The sequence below is a fragment of the Eublepharis macularius genome, chromosome 18 (genome assembly GCF_028583425.1).
Source record: "Eublepharis macularius isolate TG4126 chromosome 18, MPM_Emac_v1.0, whole genome shotgun sequence".
NCBI classification, from domain to species: domain Eukaryota; kingdom Metazoa; phylum Chordata; class Lepidosauria; order Squamata; family Eublepharidae; genus Eublepharis; species Eublepharis macularius.
In genome coordinates this window covers 17,513,549-17,530,406 of record NC_072807.1, presented here as the reverse complement: position 1 = coordinate 17,530,406, position 16,858 = coordinate 17,513,549, and the positions used below count along the sequence as shown (strand labels likewise).

The 16,858-nt window shown below is 47.4% G+C and overlaps 1 protein-coding gene across 1 annotated transcript in view; it reads left to right on the top strand.

Annotated features, from left to right (window-relative positions):
- The window catches only part of RGMA (repulsive guidance molecule BMP co-receptor a), a 36,101-nt gene extending 20,333 nt beyond the window's left edge, over positions 1-15,768 (top strand). The window contains exons 3-4 of the mRNA XM_055002291.1: positions 7,801-8,312; positions 10,090-15,768. Coding sequence (XP_054858266.1) covers positions 7,801-8,312; positions 10,090-10,767 — 1,190 coding nt within the window. The 3' untranslated portion in view covers positions 10,768-15,768. The remainder of the gene's footprint in view (positions 1-7,800; positions 8,313-10,089) is intronic.
- The last annotated feature ends 1,090 nt before the right edge of the window (positions 15,769-16,858 follow it).

The following is a 16,858-nucleotide window of genomic DNA, read 5'->3' as shown; positions in this document are numbered from 1 at the left end:
GCTTGCTGTGCTCTGGTCAGCTGGTCACTTCAGACCGGGCCTCCTGCCAAGAGTCTCTCTCTGGCTGACTTTGGCTATACAGGGACCTTCTGAAAAGAGCCATCCATCACTTCTTCGTGGGCGGAGAGTTCGGTTGCTGCAGTGACGCTCCCAAGACTGACTCTGCGCTCGGCCCGGACATAAAATATGCAAAGTGTAATTTGCATCTATTTTGCTTAAAAAGAATAAAATCAATAAGAGGTTGCAGTTCTATAAAGTACCGACTTATTGTATATAGTTTATTAGTACTTATTGTCTAACAAGGGGAGAAAGGTATGAATATATAATTAAATATTTTATTGCTAATTGCTAAAATAGTTTGGAGATTTGGAAACACTGATAACGTTAGGGACAGGTAGAGAGGATTGCTATATTAATCAGTTATGTAAAGAGTTAAGATGAAATAATGCAGCAATAATAGAATGAGGATTATATATTGATATATTGTTAAATATTGAATATAAAGCTATGATAAGATGGAAATGGGCAAATATTAATGACAAGGTAGATTGCATAATGTGTTTAGTTTGGGAAGGCAAATGTGAAAATATACAGTAGCTGGGACGGTATATGTATTCTTTATTTTAATATTGATTAACTCTGATTAAGATATGTTTTAAGTACTCTATTTTAATAACTCTTGTAGTACAAAATCCTGTCCCTCCTTTGACCCTGTATCTCCCCCTCCTCTTTCAGTACCCTCTTTATTTTGGAAATATTTTTCAAAAAATCAAAAAAATATGCAAAGTGTTTTGAACAATTCAAAAGGGTGGGTTCAACTCTCAGCACTGGTGCTAGCCTTGCCGATCTCCAGGTGCGGGCTGGAGATCCCCTGGAATTAGGACTCATCTCAAGACTACAGAAAGCAGTTTTCCTGGGGGGGAAATGGTTACTTTGGAAGGTGGGCTCTATGGCTGAGGCCCTTCTCTTCCGCAAAACCTGCCTTCCCGAAATCTCCAGGGATTTCCAGACCTGGAGTTGGCAACCCTGGCACACATTGCATGCAGACTGTCCTAGAGTCGAAACAGATGAGACGTCTGATGCGTGGAGGGCACTTGACAGTTTCTGCAAGGTTCGATGGGAAATGTAGTGAGAGAGAACGTCTGTCAGGGAGAAGAGGGAGAATTGCCCCCTCTCCCTGGCAGAGGTTCTTTCTCTAAGCGTCTCATCTAGTCTGCTTGGCTCCCTCTCTGTGCTGCCAGCGTGCTCAGCTCCCAAGTGCATTTAGGGGAGCAAGGGAGCACGCTGGCAGCAATGAGAGGAAGCGCACTCCACTTGCTCCCTTGCACTCTATCGCTTGTTGGATAGAGAAGATTCCTTCTTTTTGTACCCGGAGGAGTTAGCCGTGTTAGTCTGTAGTAGCAATATCAAAAAGAGTCCAGTAGCACCTTTAAGACTAACCAATTTTATTGTAGCATAAGCTTTCGAGAATCAAGTTCTCTTCGTCAGATGCATGATACAAACTGGTCAAATACAGAAGAGGAGGAGGGACAGGGGAGAGAAGGGGCCATATATCAGAACATATCAGGACATATACATCTTGTCCCCTTCTGATATATGTCCCCTTCTCTCCCCTCTCCCTCCTCCTCTTCTGTATTTGACCAGTTTGTATCATGCATCTGAGGAAGAGAACTTGATTCTCGAAAGCTTATGCTACAATAAAATTGGTTAGTCTTAAAGGTGCTACTGGACTCTTTTTGATTTTGCTTCTTTTTGTAGTTGCTGAATTACACAGTCTTCCCCCACCCTCTTTATTTTAAGATCTGGCCGATTCCACCCAGAGGGTTTGCTGAACTACACAGTCTTTCCCTCCCCACCCCCTTTGGGTGAAATCTGCAGGAACGGGGGAGAGACTGTGTAGTTCAGCAGCTGAGGAGTTAAAGGCGCTAGCCAAAAGCTTCTTTTTCCCTCCCACCTCTCCCTCTCAACTCTTTGTTTTACAAAAAGAGTGGATCCTTCTCTCTACTCCGCGATTCAAAATTGCGAAGCCCGACACTTAAACAGCACGTGCCAGGCGTCGCTATGTGGTGAGACCCCCAGGTTCCGTTCCTGACATTGCTAGTTAAAGAGATCGCAAGGAGCAGGCCTGGGAAAGATCTCTGCTTGAGGCTGGAGAGAGCCTCTGACTAGACACCCACTGCAAGGCTTGTGGTGTGTTGCTTTTGTCGCCACAGCGAATGCATTCACAGTGGCAATGGAGCTGCCGCACTGGGTGCTCCTGTGCACTTTTCTGCTTTCAGCCCCTCTAGGGTTGCCAGGTAGGAGACAACCAGCAGGAGGACTTAACATGGTGAGGGGGTCCTCGCTGTCGATGTGCTGATGTCACCAGCGATGCGTTGATGCCACCACCACCACCATGCACCCAGAAATGACATCAGTATGTTGCCAGGGGCACTCTGGCATTTTCCAGAAACTCTATGGTTTTTCAAAAACTCTATGGTGCCCATCAAAGGGAATTGCGGGGAGGCCTCCCATTATAGTGGAAATCCAGGCATTCCTTCCCTCATGGACTGTTTTAAGCAGCGCACCACCAGAGGGTTGTTTTTAAAAATTGCTGATTGCCATAGCTCCATAGCAATGATGGCTTTGGAAAGAAAAGAAACCTTTGGATGACAAAGTGGGGAAAATGGCAGCCAGGAGGGGGCTGGTGGCAGGAAAATGGCTCCGGCATGGGTGCGACCTTTGGCACTGGTTACCTCCCAACTGAGACGGGGTGTGTGTGGAGGAAATTCTTTTCTAAAATATTACAGTAAAGTAGGGTTGAGAAAGAGCAAGCTGAAGAAAGGGGGCTATTAGGGGACGCTATTGTGTGCATGTTTCCTCAAAGTATAGAGAAGAAGCAACCACTGAAAGCCCTTTTGTGGCTGTGCTAAAAGGACTGATATGAATGTTCCTTCTTGGAAAGAAGTCCTCCTCTTGGATTCGAAGGCTGTGGAGTAGGACTGCCAAATCTGGGTTGGGAAATTCCTGGAAATCTGGGGTACAATCCGGAGAGGGCAGGGTTTGAGGAGTGGAGGGACCTCGGTGGTATATAATGCTATAGAGTCCACCCTCCAAAGCAGCCATTTTCTCCAGGGGAACTGATCTCTGCAGTCTGAAGACCAGTTGTAATTTTGGGAGATCTCCAAGACTAGGGTTACCAGCCTCCAGGTAGTGGCTGGAGATCCCCTGGAATTACAACTGGTCTCCAGGCCACAAAGATCAGTTCACCTGGAGAAAATGGCTACTTTTGGGGTGGACTATGGAATTATGCCATGCCAAGGTCCTTTCCCTCCCCAAACCCCGGTTTCTCCAGGTTTCACCCCCCAGATCTCCAGGAATTTCTCAACTTGAAGCTGGCAACCCTATCCAAGACCCTCCTGGAAGCTGGCAATCCTAGCGTGGAGACAGATTGCATTTGTTCCTTTGTAAGGCGATGAAGTCACTATTTGCTTTCTGGAAGTACCCCCCCACCCCCCGCCAGGAGTTTGTATATTTCTTTAAGGGATCATTTGGAGATGGGGAGGTGCTAAATGGGCATGGTGAAGGAGGAGGTAGGGCTACAAGCCCTTCTCTACCTGCAAATGGCGTTTTGCTTCGCCTCTCTTTATTCTACTTTATGGCAAAGGAACGGAGACCTCTTTTCTCAAGCTCAAGGAGTTTTGTTTTTTTTCTTTCTCCAAACAAGTCGAAGCAACGGGTATCATTTCGGTGCTCAGTCACCTGTGGCTGCAACACAGATGTATTCTGAGCCGATGGAAAACGGATTATGTGAAATGGAACAAACCGAGTTTTCTTGGCTTCTGTTCAAATACTTTTCCAGGGCTGTGTCAAAAGCTGCCTGCCTGAGGGAGGGCGTTGACTTGGGGAGGGGAGAGGGGGTGGACTTGATTTCCCAATATCCAAAACCCAGGACACGATATCAGATAAGACTGAGAGAGAAGAGATTCAGATAAACCCTGAATCTCTGATAAACCCCGGCTTCTCTGCGCAGGTTTGGTATACAGGGCTTTTTAATATTTTTAAAACTCAGTAACTTCCTTTGCTTTTAACAAACTGGATTTAAAATTTAAAGATTGAAAAGCTACCATGAAAGTGCCTTTCTGGAAAACCTGGATGCCAGCCTCCAGGTGGGGCCTGAAATTCTCCCGGAAGTACAACTCCAGGCCACAGAGACCTGTTCCCCTGGAGGAAATGATAGCTTCGGAGGGTGGACTTTATAGCATTATATGCCACTGACCTCCCTCCCCTCCCCAACCTCTGCCCTCTCCTAGGTACCATCCACAAATCTCCAGGGATTTCCCAAGCCAGAGCTAGCAAATCTTCCCTAAACGGTGAAGAAGGCCCAGTTCTCCACCCGAGTTACCTGCAGACTGGCGTGCTGTGGTGATTCAGCCGTATTGGGACCATCATCCCCTCCTGGGCTTGGCCCAACTGCCAGCCTGTCCAAAATGAGCCTGGGAGACGACAAAATACTTTGACTCAGCCAGAGAAGACAGAGATTTTACGCCAGGGAAGGTCCAAAATCTGAAAAGCCAGAGCAGGAGCTTAGCACCTAGAGTAGGCGTCGGAGATCTTTTACAGTTAAAGAGCAAGATATCTGGATACATTTGCCATCTGCCCCTGGGCATAAACAGTTTCCGCCCCCTGAGCCATCACTGTACCTCTCGGCTTCCCCATCAAATGCCTGGCCTCTTCCGCCAGCAACCCAGTTTCCCATTTGCATCCTTGAATGGCTCTCCATCTACATCAGCTAAGGTGGACCAACTTTGTGGAGCAGCAAGGCAGAGGCCATTCAAAACCCCTTACCAGTCCTGCTCACCTCAGAGGGCCTTTGCTTGAGATGGCAGCTAGTGAGGCTCAGTTGTGGGTGCTCAGGAGAGCTTCTTAGGGTTTTGAATGTTCAGAGGACTTTGGATACATCCTCTGGGCATCCCTACGACAACCTTGCAAAGCAGGCTGATGCCGTTAGCCCTCGATTTCACGATGGGGGTGATGAGGCTGAGAGAGAACAGCTTGCTGGGTCTCCAGCCACGCAACACCTTGGGTTGCCACAATGGGGAGGGTGTCAAGGCATCACCGGGGTTTGGCTTGCTCCTAGCCCTTTACCAGCTAGTGAATGGACTCAGCTGGGGAGGTGCAGGGCCAAGAGGGGATGGGTGTGCTTTGCTCGGGCTGACAAAATACCCCAAACTAGCCCTGGGCTTTCCTAAGGCCCCCTGCCAGTTCATGGCAGAAATGAGATTCAAATCAGGGACTTGGCAATTCACAGTGCCGTGTCTAAGCTAGCTCTTTCCCATCTCGACCTCCCTTCTGGAACTGGGGAACGTCAGTTCTTCCTTGCTCGAGTTGTATTTATTTCTTTGCTTTGCATCCACGCTACCACCACCACCAATGTGCAAAAACCCTTCCTGGCAACGACTGATCTTGGCTCCTGCTCAGGTGTCCTTGCCAAAGCGGTTGAGTCATGCAGGTGTTTGTACAATCTGGAGGGAAGGGGCGCCTCTCAGCCAGTCAGACAAGCACCCTGGACTGGATCCCAGCTGGAGAGCCTCACCTTCAGTCTCCAAAGCCAACCTTGATCCCTTTAGAGAAGTAGAAATAAATCCAAGTGGAGAGGCTTCCTGCTGTCCAGCCGGGTGCCGATCCAGAGCCGAACAAGAGGGGTCTGATTTCTCATACCAGGTACAAAAATTAATCAAATCGAGCCTGGTCTTGTCAGATCTCCGAAGCTAAGCAGGGTCGGCCTTGGTTAGTAATTGGATGGGAGACCTCCAACAAAGACCAGGGTTGCAGAGGCAGGCAATGGCAAACCACCTCTGTTAGTCTCTTGCCATGAAAACCCCACCGGGGGTTGTCATACGTCAACTATGAATTGAGGGCAGGATTTCATTTCTTTTAGGACAAAATGTGGGAGATCCATGAATGGGTTTTTAAAATTGCTAAATACCAGCCTGGATAGGGTCTTTGGGTTGCAGTGTAGGAGGAGGGGTTAACTCTCCCTAGAGTTGCCAACCACCCGGTGGGGGAATCTCCTAGAATTACAACAGATCTACAAAGATCAGTTTCCTGGAGAAAACGGCTGCTGTATGGACTCTATGATATTAGACCCCACTGAGGGTCCCTCTTTTCCCCAGGCTCCGCCTCCAAATCTCCAGGTATTTCCCAACAGAGTTGGCAAACCTCCGTCCCCTTAATTTCATTGGCTTTGCAGGGCTGCCCAGTGCCTTACAGGAGGAACTATGCAGCTGCCTGTTTGGTGTCTGTATATTTCCCCAGTGGGTCAAAAAACAATTCCACGGGACATTTGATGTCAGGAAAACAGAAAGTGTTTCCTCCCCGTGGATTACTTCTTCTTCTTCCTGTAATTAAAAGAACTAGTGGAGATCCATTTGTGAACCCTCCACCATCATCTTGCTTGCTCACGAGGTGGGTGCACTAAGGGCGGATTTTGCACTGGTCTCTCTCAGTCGTATATAGAAACATAAGCTTTCCCCTGCACGTACATGTGGATCATGTCACAGCTTATGTATGACACCTGGCTTTGGAAATTTGGCCTTATATGGAGACGTCTGTGAAGCTGCAAAGCGGGGAATTCCCCCCCCCCCCAGAGCTGAAGTATCTATTGCATCTTCAGGAAAATATCTCCCCCTACAGGCTTGTTAGAGAAAGACATTCTCATTTCCTCCCCTCCCAAATTGTATACACAAAAATGCAACTCCAAGCTACTTAGCTAAAATTTCACCACTGAGCCTGGAGTACCTTGAGCAGAGGGCCCATGTGCAGTGTGGCAAGCTTTTTTAACAAACAATCCCACAAGCAAGTTGCTTCGAGCTGAGGTTTCTACCTCTTGAGAGCCAGTGTGGTGTAGTGGTTAGAGTGTTAGACTAGGATCTGGGACAGCTGGTTTCAAAGCCAGGGCTGTATTATTTTTAAGGCTGACTAGGCCGAAGCCTAGGGGCCCCGTAGGAACTAAGGGCCCGACAAGTTTTTTTGCTGAGGCACACCCCCACATAAACTGCAATGAACTGATTCTCTTATATAACCTCTTTTAATAAGATAATTAACTGCTTCTTTATTGGAGTGAAACAAACTGTCTTTTCTATTAAAACAATTATCCATAAATTATATATTTTAATAAATAATAAAAATTATTTATTCAAAATATTACAGTATTGAACAATTATACCCCCAAAATGTGTTTTCCTGAAGAGTTCTACTCTCTCACACACACACATAAAATTCAAATTGTGAATAGAATTCTTCAGGAGACCCTCAAAATAATAATAACAACAACAACAACATTTGATTTATATACCACCCTTCAGGACAACTTAATGCCCACTCAGAGCGGTTTACAAAGTATGTTATTATTAAAATGGATATAGGGGTATCTACTACGGTCTAGTACCTACCGTACTAAGGTCAGGCTGTCAGCTATAGTGGGGTGAAAGATTGACATGCCGGAGGGGCCCGAAATACATGAAAGCCTAGGGGCCTGGCCCTGTTCAAAGCCCTGCTCTGCCATGGAAGCTTGGTGGGTGACCTTGGGCCACTCCAGTTAACCTTGCAGGATCATTGTGAAGATAAAATGGAGGAGAAGAGAATGTTGCGAGCCACATTGGGGACAAAGGCGGGTATAAATGAAAGAAGGGAATAAATTGTGAAAGAGACCCTTGATTCCCTCTAGGACCTGCTCAGAGAGGAATGCCAGCAAGAGGTAACCATCAAACGTTCTTGGACAAATGGATCTTCATGTCTGTGTCTGTTCTCTCCCTTTAGGGATGTCTCCATGCAAAATCATGAAGTGCAACTCTGAGTTTTTGGCAGCCACGTCAGGGCCTCACCACCTCGGTGCCGAGGAGGCCCCCGAATTCTGCACTGCCCTGCGTACCTACGCCCACTGCACCCACCGTACAGCTCGGACCTGCCGGGGAGACCTGGTTTATCACTCTGCCGTCCACGGCATCGATGACCTCATGGTCCAACACAACTGCTCCAAAGAGGGCCCCACCTCGCAGCCCCGCCTCCGCCCTCTGCCCCGAGGTGATAGCCAGGAGCGCTCGGACAGCCCTGAGATCTGCCATTACGAGAGGAGCTTCCACAAACACTCCCCCCCTCCCAATTACACCCACTGCGGGCTCTTTGGAGATCCCCATCTCAGGACTTTTTCAGACACTTTCCAGACATGCAAAATCAAGGGAGCATGGCCGCTCATAGACAATAACTACCTGAACGTACAGGTCACCAACACACCTGTCTTGCCTGGATCTACGGCGACAGCCACCAGCAAGGTAAAAACATGGTGCACGTTATGTCTCTCCAGTGGTGACCATTGCCTCGGGAAGCCACTTGGCCAATTAGTTTATACTTCTTTTCTTCCAAATAGCTCACTAGGGCTACATCATGGGAGGCCTCTATGCCCTGTTAGTTGGCCTCTGTATGAGACAGGGTGCTGGAGTAAGATAATACCTCTGCCAGATCTAGCAGGGCTCTTCTAATGTTCTTCCTAGAGCCAGATCTAGATATGCCACAGAATGAGGTGGGGGAATCCAATTTCTCTCTCTCTCTCTCTCTGGTGAAGAGTATCCTCAAATCATAGCTTACTTATGGCGACTCCTAGCACGGCTTTCACAGCAAGAGACTTACAGAGGTGGTTTGCCATTGCCTGCCTCTGCAACCCTGGTCTTTGTTGGAGGTCTCCCATCCAATTACTAACCAAGGCCGACCCTGCTTAGCTTCTGAGATCTGATCAGGCTCACCTGGGCTATTCAGGTCAGGGTCTGTCTGTGTCTCTGTCTCTCTCTCACACACACATTTTTATCATACTCTTTGAGAGCTCAGAGTGGCTTACAAGTTTATCCTAACACTGCAAGGGAGGTTAGGCTGAGAGTGTGTGACTGGCAAAGCAGAGATCCTTCCCTCTTCTAATTTATCTTCAAAACCCAGGTCTGAGTCTCCAGTGACTACACTACAATGTATCTCTGAAGTGGGCTAGTTTTCAGGCTTCTTTTTAAAAAATCAGCAATTACAGTATCATTGTGTCTGTGCTATACTCGTATAGCAAAGACCACTTTTTTTTAGAAATCCCCTCCTAAAGTCCTCAGTGGTAAATATAGAACTTGCGGGAAAGTGATAGCAATGTGGGTAAAACCTTAAAATGCGTACTTTCGTGTCCAGAATGGGTTGCATTCTTTTCAAAGAGATTGTAGCAAGGCAGGTTTGGGAAAGATTGGAGCAATGCATGCGATAACTTGGAAAGTGGACCTTTGGGATTGTCTGTCAGCCTGCCTATCTATCTATCCAGGGGTCATTTCGTAGAAAAAGAGCTGGAGGAACTCATTCGCATAACACATTACCATATGCATGACCCTTGACATCACCAGAAGTGTGTCATTAGCATACCTGCTTGGCATGTGCCACACCCCCTGGCATCACCTATCCTGGCTGTTTTGGACCCAGGCCCCAAATGGTCAGGATCAGGCCGCTGCTGAGTGGGAGAGTGATCCACCACCCGTCAGAGGCCTGATCTGGGCCGTTTCGGCCCCAATCCAGGCTGAAATGGGCCCAAAATGGCCGAGAGTCAGGTGGACGGGGCCACCTGACATGGGACCTCTTTGGGGAACTGCCGGAACTGTGTTCCGGCGTGTTCCCCACCGAAATGAGCCCTGTATTTATCTGTCTATCTATCTCATTTATACACCACCTTTCTCTCCAATGGAGACCCAAAGCTGTTTACATCATTCTCTCCTTTGAGGAGGCAAAGATGAAATTAACAAACCCCCTGAGGAACAATCTACTCTGGCTCTGTCTTTTTAAACTACCCTGGTGTAAAGAGGTGAAATTGACTGAGCCTTTGGGGAGGCAAAGATAAAATTAACAAGCCCATTGAGGAGCGATCTCCGCTGGCTCTGTCTTTTTAAACTATGCTTCCCAGCTAACATTGCCTCTCCCTACACTTGAGCATCCCCATGTAAGTTGTCTCGTGTAGAGAGACTCTGTATTTCAGAGCTCTCGTTGATGCCCTGCTGTTATTTTCATCCTCTTTTTTCCCCTCCATTGTCCCTGCAGCTCACGATTATCTTCAAGAGCTTCCAGGAGTGTGTGGACCAAAAAATGTACCAGGCCAAGATGGATGAGCTCCCGGCGGCCTTTGTCGACGGCTCCCAGAACGGCGGGGACAAGCACGGAGCCAACAGCCTGAAAATCACGGAGAAAGTGGCCGGTCAGCACATCGAGATTCAGGCCAAGTACATTGGGACAACCATCGTGGTGAGGCAGGTTGGCCGCTACCTCACCTTTGCCGTGCGGATGCCTGAGGAGGTGGTGAACGCCGTAGAGGACAGGGACAATCAGGGCCTGTACCTCTGCCTACGGGGCTGCCCGCTCAACGAGCAGATAGACTTCGAGGCCTTCCGCCCCACCGCGCAGACCAGAGAAAACGAGCCTCGGCGGAAAGGGCAGGGCTTCAGCCATGACACCGCCACAGCCAAGTGCCGAGAGAAGCTTCCGATCGAGGACGTGTACTTCAAATCATGTGTCTTCGACCTCTTGACCACGGGGGACGTCAACTTCACCCTCGCGGCCTATTACGCCTTCGAGGATGTCAAGATGCTCCATTCCAACAAAGACAAATTGCACTTGTACGGACAGTCCAGAAACATGGCTCCCTCCCAGAGACCCACCCCTCTTTTCCTTCTCCTAGCTGTGCTGGTGTATTTGCCCCAGTTCTTGGCCCTTTTCCTATAGACCTTCATCCTGGCAGAAGCCGCCGAAGCCGGAGGCAACCACAAACAAAATAATTGTACTGGAACAAGCTGAGCCATCTGGGAGTGAATGTCTTTTTTAAAAACGTCTCTGAGTGAGTCCTGGACCTCCACCTTGCAGTATAAAACTTTTCTTCCTTTGTGTGGAGTCTCTGCAAGACTCAGCTGTGCCACCTTCCATGCTCCGTCCCCTCATTTCCTCCTATTGCTAAGACCAATGGGAAGCCCTTTCCCTTTCCACACACCCCCTTTTTCTGTGTTTTCAGTGGTTGTGGTGATTGTGATTTTGGCATTTGTGTAAACTGAGTTGTCGTCGGAGAAGTGGAGGTGGCCGACGTCGCCAGAAAGGAGCTGCAGTATCACACAACTGCACAAGGTGGCGTCAAAAAGGACCAGAGGGAAAGGTCTTCTGGGCACGGCCCGCTCCGTGCCTCCCTCCCTGGGTGGTTAGAGTTTTTTTTCATTGGGTGCACCTGTTTTCTCCGGGGCACACTGTCTGCACCTGGCAGAATGGTTCGCACATCCTTCTCCTCCCCACACGTGCAGAGCATGCCCCTGCACGTTTGTAATGGCTGCTGGTGCACCCCCGGCGTCTGCGTTCTCCCTTGTGCAGCTGCAGGCAGCTGCCTGGGCAAAGTTGGGTGTGACAAGCGTGCTGGGATCTACCTTCTTTCCCCCTCTCCTGCACTCCCATGGAATCTGTTTCTTTCCCCACTAGCAGGGTGTTGGGTCTTTGGGTTAGGAAGAGCATAACACCAGGAGAGAAGAGACTGCCTTGCCCAGCAGATTTTGGTCTTGACCAAAGGTCCCCTGGGCGCTGCAATCCTGCTATCCCTGCCTGGTTTCCGATCCTCTGCTTCTCCACCCTTTCTCTCACCACCACCAGGTACACTCAGGATACACTAGGCCAGTATTCCAGTGGGGTAGGCTACTTGTTTGTTTTTGCTTTCACCTTGCACAGCAAAGAGAGTTTGAGAATTTTCTCCCTGGGGATTCTTGCTGAAAACTTGCCATGAGCTTTCAAACCCTATATACCCCCCCCCACACACACACACACACCCTCCTTTTGTGAGCCATGGAGAACTTCTCTACTCAACAAGTAACAAATTGTGGCATGCACTGCCAGTGGAAATAGGGAGGGCCGTGAGCTTACAAGATTCACGGAGGATAGGTACATCAGTGGCTGCTAGCTGTGATGACTGAAGAGGGCCTCCATATGCAGAGGCAGCAAACTTTTGAATCCCAGTGGCGGGAAGCAACAGCGTCTACGTCATGTTTGTTGGCCCTGCAAGGTGACTCATTCGGCTACTGTATGAAACGGGAAGGTGGACTAGGTGAATCAATGTTCTGATCCAACAGGGCTCCTCTTACATTCATGTGAGCTCAGCCAAAAATGGCTGAGATGGAGACTGAGTTCTAGCACAACAAAACAAGCTTAGACCTCTGCTTCCAGACTACAATTGCATCATGAATTGGCGTGAGGATGCTATTTCCTACCATCAGCGTCCCCTTTTTCCAAGAAATGCTGGGAATTGTGTTTCCTGTGTGAGGGATGGGGAGTAAAGCTCATGAGAAAATTCTCCACATGAACTACAATTCCCAGACTTCTTAAAGTAGGATCCTTAAAGTGATGCCAAACCAACGTAGGTTGGACCTTCAGTGCTCTTCTTCACAGGCTAGTCACAAAGATATTTCACCTGGAATCATGTGCCAGAAGAGGGAATTTTGGCTGGGGCACCTGTCCTGCCGAAATGGCCTCCTCTACACAGGAATTAAAGCAGTGAATCTCAAAGGTGTTCTGTGAAAAATCAAGGCACCTAAAAAATTTACAGGATCTCGTGAGTTCAAAACGTCTAGCCCTAGAGGAGGCTGCTTGCTGCGTCTCTGTACGTCATCCCTTTTGCCAATTGACTTCTATGGGGCATAGAGTTACCCGGTCTCCTGCTGTGGAGAGAGGTTTCCTCATATTCCATCTCGTTGCCTGCCAGCGCTTTAGGCACCAGCCGTAGGAAATGGGGAGGACATATGCTGGTGTGCTGGTGTGCTTCCATCGCTTTGGGTGGAAACCAGAAGTGACGTGGCAAATACTCTAGGAAGTTGCAAAAATTCTATGGTAAAGCGATATGGGTTTTTGCAAAATGCTAGAGCATCTGCAATGCCACTTCCCGTTCTGCTTTTGGGGAGGTGAAAGTGAAGCAAGCCTCTCATTTTAACTTAGAGAAAGTGTGTATCTGTGATCAGAAGTTTGAGGGGCACTGGCTTAAATGTTCCGGGGTCCATTCCCACTTGATATCACTCTGGCCTTCCTCCACAAACATTTCTGAGCCAAAAAGAGCAAACGTTTTGATCAGGGTGTATTGAGACATCTTCTTGAATTTCCAGATAGCCGCTTCCCCCATGTGGACAGAACCACTTTTTACATATGAAACTTTTTTGTTTTTTGCTGCAAGTTTGCACTGGTCACCCCAGCTTTGATAAAGTTCCAAGACATGTCCGGCTTGTGCTTCCTCCTGAAGAATGGGTTAAAATAGCTGGACAGATGTTGAGCCATCAAGAGCTGTGCGAAAGGCATGCAAATCCCCTGAAGTCATCGATTCCTTTTGATGCTGGCATAGAAATCAGAGCTGGGTTGAGGTGCGAGATGTCTACTCTGGTGTACTCTATTCATGCACGCAAAAAGTTGTCACACAGGATTACTCTTGACTGCTGCAATTTGATTATCCCTGTCTCTCTACATCAGACATCTGCCAAGTGAAGAACACGTGTCAGGAGATCCAGTGTTCACCTGGAAGTTTAAAAAGACAGAGCCGGCAGCAGGGCAAAGGCTTTGCTGTACACTGGAGCTTTGTGAATGGGCTGAGAAATGCTAGAAGGGAAACTTCTGCCCGTTATAACCTCTCCAGGTCCAAGCCCGGCTCTGGAAGGCAGCTCCAGCCCATTTCCATTCCTTGCTGTCCTCTGGTTGAGATCCCACACAGTTTTAGACTGGAGAGGTGAAATTGACAGAGCCTTCCAGGAGGCAAAGATGAAATTAACAAACCTTCTGAGAAGCGATCTCCACTGACTCTCTCTTTTAAAACTACATTTCCCAGCTAACAGTGTGTCACCCTACACTTCACAAACACGTGCTGAGGTGTCTGGTGTAGAGAGACTCTGGCAGTGCAATCCTATGGAGAGTTACTCCAGTCTAATCCCATTGACTTCAATAGGCTTAGACTGGAGTAACTCTCCATAGGAGTGCACTGTTAGTTCCATTTGAGTAAATGTCTAAACTGTCTAGGAATGGCCCCTTTGAGCAAGGAGGCACCACCCCATAATACTCCGTCGTTGAATCCAACCCCCCGGCAACCCAGCTTCTGATCTCCAGCCCTCATTTTCTTCCTCCAATATCTCTGCTGCTCTGTTCAACTGCAGTTTCGTAGCCCTTGGGTGTAAATTATTACATTTTTAATATCAAGCAGGACTTCCCAGTGGTCTTGTGTGACTGTACAGATAAAGAGGTGTATGTTTTGTTTCCAGTGTTTAAAGATATGTGTTTACTACTTCACCCCCATGGTTTGATTTGCCAATGGCCAATTTTTCTCCCGTTTTTCTGTTGGTTTGTGTATCTTTCGAGAGAGAGCATAAAACAGGGATCACTCAAGCAAGTGTGCAAATTTGGGCTCACTTGGGTAAGAAAGGGAGATTGGGGATTGCCGGGTCAGCAAAAGGGGAGATCGCAGTTCCCAATCCCTAGAAATCTTTCAGTCAGTTTTTTTGGGGAGAAGAGATCTTGTTGAGACGAGTCAGCCATCTTGAAATTTGGCACGCACAATTGCCATCTTGAAATCTGGCGCAATTCTTTTGCCGATCTGACTTACGGATTTTTGTTAGAATGTTGTTCAACCAATGAGGATGGTTGTATGGTGAGCCAAAGACATGTTGCTGGTCACCAGATAGCTGACCCACAATCCTTTGCAATGTCACAGAAGATTGTTAGAGGCAAAATTTGTGGTGAATGCTCTCCTTGTTGACTGGCCACCAGATAGCTGCCCCACCAAACTGGTCACCAGATAGCTGCCCGGATAGCAACTTAGCATCTTCTGTAGTACTGCAGATAGTGTCATTAGTACTAAATAAAAACGTCACTGAGGACACAGAATGCAAATTGTGGTTTATGGATGTGCAGGATCCAGCTAAGGTGAAAACCTTTTGTTTAATCTTACTTCTTCCAATTCCTTCTAAAACAGAGTTTCTGTCAAGTAATGGAAATATTCAGATTTCCATCAGAGAAGAGACTGGAATGGAAGGCCTTGACTTTAAAAAATGACATTTCAGGGCTGTAAATAAAATTCAATGCCCAAATGAGGCCAAATTGAAACACACTGTGGAGGTCCTAAGAAGTTAGATAACTAAGGGAATCATTTGACTCAAACCATAAGCCTTGTCCATGCTCATGTTTGAGCCAGACTTCTGAAGAAATTCACAAAAAGAAAGAGGAATCTAAACTCCCTCTGTGGCTGTGTTCATACAAACAGTTGTAGTGGATGGGTTCACCTGCTGGGAAGGTTATCCAAATCCACCGGCAACGTGACACAGGAGTACTTGCCTGCCACTGGAAATTTTTTTTTAAAAGATGAAATTGTGTGTGTGGTGATGGGTCTTCTCAACTAATCCTACTCTATAGAATCTGCCCTCTTACTCCCCGCATGTGGGATCTGTGACTGTTTCTTTGTGTTTCTTAGGTGTTGAGATATCCCTGTTTTAATGATCAAAGATTCGAGAAAGCACTTTATTTTGGTAATGTTCTGGCTTACAGGTGAAGCAGAGCCAATGAAGACCCAGCAGATTTTAAAAAATAGAGGGCAGGGCAGAAATCACCTTCACCATCCTGCCTTCCCTTCCACCTTTTGTGTACGCGTAGGACTTTTGTGGGGTGTTAATGTACATACTGTAAATTATTTATTGATGAAAATTCGAGTAAATTTTTTTCCCCTTCCCAACATCATGGCCGTGACTCCTTATTTATATATGGAATCTTTAAAGTGTATTATGAACTAGTGTGTGTGTGTGTGTGTCTTTGTGTGCATGAAACCCTGCCCACAGACATATCTATACAACATCCTTTTTCTTTGGAGAACCAGTACAGTGTAGTGGTTAGAGCGTCAGACTAACATCTGGGAGGCAGGTTCAAATCCTTGCTGTGCCACAGAAACTTGCTTCGGGCCTGTCATTCTCAGCCTAGCCTCCCTCACAGGATTGTTGGGAGAATAAACGGAGGAGATTGGAACGATGTAAGCTGTTTTGGGTCCCCAGCTAAAGAGAAAGGCAGGGTATAAATGTAAGAATTAAACAGTAGATGTAAAGTGTGTGTGCGGCGGGGGGGGGATTTCTTTCTTTCCTGGTCATTGCCCTGAATAGCTAGGGGTTTTTTTCCCCACCAGCATCAAGGAAGCGATTTATTTATTTATTTTACTTTATTTACATTCCACCTTTCTTCCCAGTAGGGACCCAAAGGGGCATACATTATTCTCATCTCCATTTTTCCTCGCAGAGGGGTAAGGTTAGTCTGAGTGTGTGTGACTGGCTCAAGCTCACCCGGTGAGTTTCCATGGCAGAGCGGGAAATCGAGCCTGAGTCCCCCAAGTCCTAATCTATCACTAACCACTACACCACAGCACCTCTGTGCACATTACGGTACAAAAGCCGCTGATCTGAGAAGCCAGGATTTAAGCCTCCTTTACCTGTGAAGCTCAGGGCAGAATTAGAGGTTATAAACAGCACTGCAACATGTGCACGCACACCCTGGCCGCACTCTGCAATCCCTCATTCAATTTGTGTCGTGTCTGAACATCATGATACTGTCTCTAGATGAGCAAACGTCATCAAATCAAACCTGTAACAACATCCCGAATAATTTTGAAATAACTTTGCCTACCATTTATAAGAGCAAGATTCGAGTCCAGTAGCACCTTAAAGATTAACAAGATTTCCAGGTATAACCTTCCTAGGGTCAAGCTCCCTATTTATATCTGACAAAGGAAGCTGGACTCTTGAAAGCTTATACTCGAAATCTGCAGTTCACTATAACACTG